Genomic DNA, 2,565 nt, shown 5'->3' on the forward strand with positions numbered 1-2,565 from the left:
CTAGCTATTTTTTATTTAGCAATCATTGAATTAAAAATGGACAAACATTACGGAAATAACATATTAAGAACACATAAACATAGTTATTAAAAGATAAACATATTTCAAACATAATAACAACTACAACAACATTTAAAATCAACACAAGATTACTTAGAAACAAAGATTTGATTAAAATAGTTGGAGTGATTAAATTGTTGACAAAAAATAAAGAGTAGTTAAATTTGGTGAAGGAAATATTTGATTAAAATAATTGGAGAAACAAAATGGAGGGTAATTAAATTTGTTAAGAAAAATTGAGGGTTGTTAAATTTGGTGAAGGAAAATATTTGATTAAAATAATTAGTGTGATAAAATTGAGGGCAATTTAATTTGTTGAGAAAATATGGAGGGTAGTTAAATTTAGTGAGAAGAAAGATTCGATTAAAATAATATTGAATTGTTATAATTTAAGGAGTCTTTTGGACAAGAGTTTTATTTTTTTTATTCTTTTATTTGATACATAAAGAAGCAAATCAAAATTTAGAGAGTAAAATTGGAAAACCCTTTTGGTAATACTCCAACTTACATAATTTATAATTTATAGGTTGATCGAAAAGTATTATCTCAAGATCTTCTAATTACCTAATGACCAACAGTTAAGTCATAAAAAAAAAAAAGATTTTGAATTGATATAAGTCGGAGATAATGGACACTCAAAAGGCAACTCGGGTTTGACCAGCAATTTCAAATACAAGACTTCATATGTTAGCCGAACATAATCAGATTCAATCTCTTCAACAAATAAAGATTTATCCTCGATAAAGACAAAGGAGAGGACAGAAAAAACAGCAAGAAGTCTCATACAGACATTCATTAAATTATCATTTAAAAAACTTCCACTTTCGGTTTCTCACGAACTATTAATTCGATCCTCTCCATAAACGCACTCACCCCCCCGCCATTCAAAATTCTCTTTCATTTTTCTCTCTCCCTCTCTCTCGCATATTCTCTGGAAATGGAAAACCGATTGAAGCTCCGAATCTCCCGCCTGTTTCGCTCCTCATTCGGGTCGTGCCGGTCCCGAAACATATCGGAATCTGATGTCGTCGTCAAGCTAACCCACAAAAACAGTAACTCCCACATGAAGATGATGATGATGACAGAGCCACTTTTATCTCCTAAACCTCGCCCTTTCCCCTCCATTTGCCGTCCCAAATGCCCGGAAATAACGACAACGCATCCACAGATGATGATCTTTAACAACACTTGCTGCATCGACACTGCCCCGAGAAGTAAAGTTTCTGAGCAATATTCCCCTTTTGCTTTAACCACCACTACTAGTAATAGTAGTGATAACCATAACGGACACGTTATGTGTCCTCCTGCCTCACCTACCTCTCCGTTCAACGATAATACCCTCTTCTACTATGGGTGTAATAAAGAGAAAAAGAAACATCATTCACATTCAGAGAAAAACAGGAAAAAGAAAAGGACCCATTCGAGAAAAACCAACAGAAGATCAGACAGTGCCTGCATTTTCAGTTCTTCTTCTCAAGAGAGTTTCAGAGGCTGGTCGTGGTTTAGCAGTGACGAAGACGACAATGAGAAAGAAGATGAGACCGAGACTCTTTTCTCTTCTAAAACTCTCTCGTCCGACTCATCGGGCTCCTCTCTCCACCGGCGTCACCGTTCCCTCCGGAAAAAGGACGGAACTCGCCGCCGGAGAGCTGCCGCAAGAAAGCTTGGTCCTGATGTTCTGCCTTTACCGGGTGGGAAGGTGAAAGACAGCTTCGCTGTGGTGAAGAGTTCGAGTGATCCTTACAATGATTTTAGGACATCAATGGTGGAGATGATTGTTGAGAAGCAGATATTCGCAGCTAAGGATCTTGAGCAGCTCTTGCAGTGTTTCTTGTCTCTGAACTCTCATCATCACCATAGGATTATTCTTGAGGTTTTTACTGAAATTTGGGAAGCTTTGTTCTCTGACTGGTCTTAATTAATTGATGTTTTTGACCTGTGTTGAAGAAAACTTTTCTTGTTTTCTCTTCTATGAAAATTATGTACTGCTTGTAACATAACTTCAATTATTATTAATGGATCAGTACTATCTTTTGTTGTATGTCATTTTATTTTATGTTCGGATGAATTAATATTATTACTTTTTTTTATAATTTTAGACCAGTCACTAGTCAGTAGCCATGACTTTTATCTAGCTAGCCACTGTTATTTTTTATGTAATCTTTCGGATTCTACTTTCTCTCTTCGTTGTATTTTCGTTCGTCTTGCTTTGAGGGGCCTGCGTTTGGAAAAGAAAGATCAGCAGTGGGAATAGTTTTGTTGCTTTTGAAATATTGCGCAGAGATTAATTTGGCCTCCAGGCTTGTCAACAATTTTGAAACTTGAAAAGATGTGGGAAATGGAATTGCACTGGCTTTTTGTTTGATTAGAAAAATAGAAAGCAAATGTCATACCATAAAGTTGCCCTCATTTTCTTTATGGGTGGACTTTTGAACTTTTTTTTTATTGTACAATATTCTAATAAAATGTTAGAATAAATAAGAATACAAATATCAATGACTTTTT

General features: G+C 35.4%; 1 protein-coding gene across 1 annotated transcript; it reads left to right on the forward strand.

Moving 5' to 3' along the window:
• Positions 1-784: 784 nt before the first annotated feature.
• Positions 785-2,101, forward strand: LOC18055896 (transcription repressor OFP8). Its single transcript, XM_006451083.2, has one exon. It carries the CDS (start codon positions 998-1,000, stop codon positions 1,976-1,978), a length of 981 nt encoding a protein of 326 aa, XP_006451146.1. The 5' UTR covers positions 785-997; the 3' UTR covers positions 1,979-2,101.
• The last annotated feature ends 464 nt before the right edge of the window (positions 2,102-2,565 follow it).

The sequence above is a fragment of the Citrus clementina genome, unplaced genomic scaffold, assembly GCF_000493195.1.
Source record: "Citrus clementina cultivar Clemenules unplaced genomic scaffold, Citrus_clementina_v1.0 scaffold_1, whole genome shotgun sequence".
NCBI lineage: Eukaryota > Viridiplantae > Streptophyta > Magnoliopsida > Sapindales > Rutaceae > Citrus > Citrus x clementina.

Bases quoted from the DNA above. Each gene is read 5' to 3' on its own strand.
- LOC18055896 (XM_006451083.2), top strand. From the start codon at position 998: ATGGAAAACCGATTGAAGCTCCGAATCTCCCGCCTGTTTCGCTCCTCA.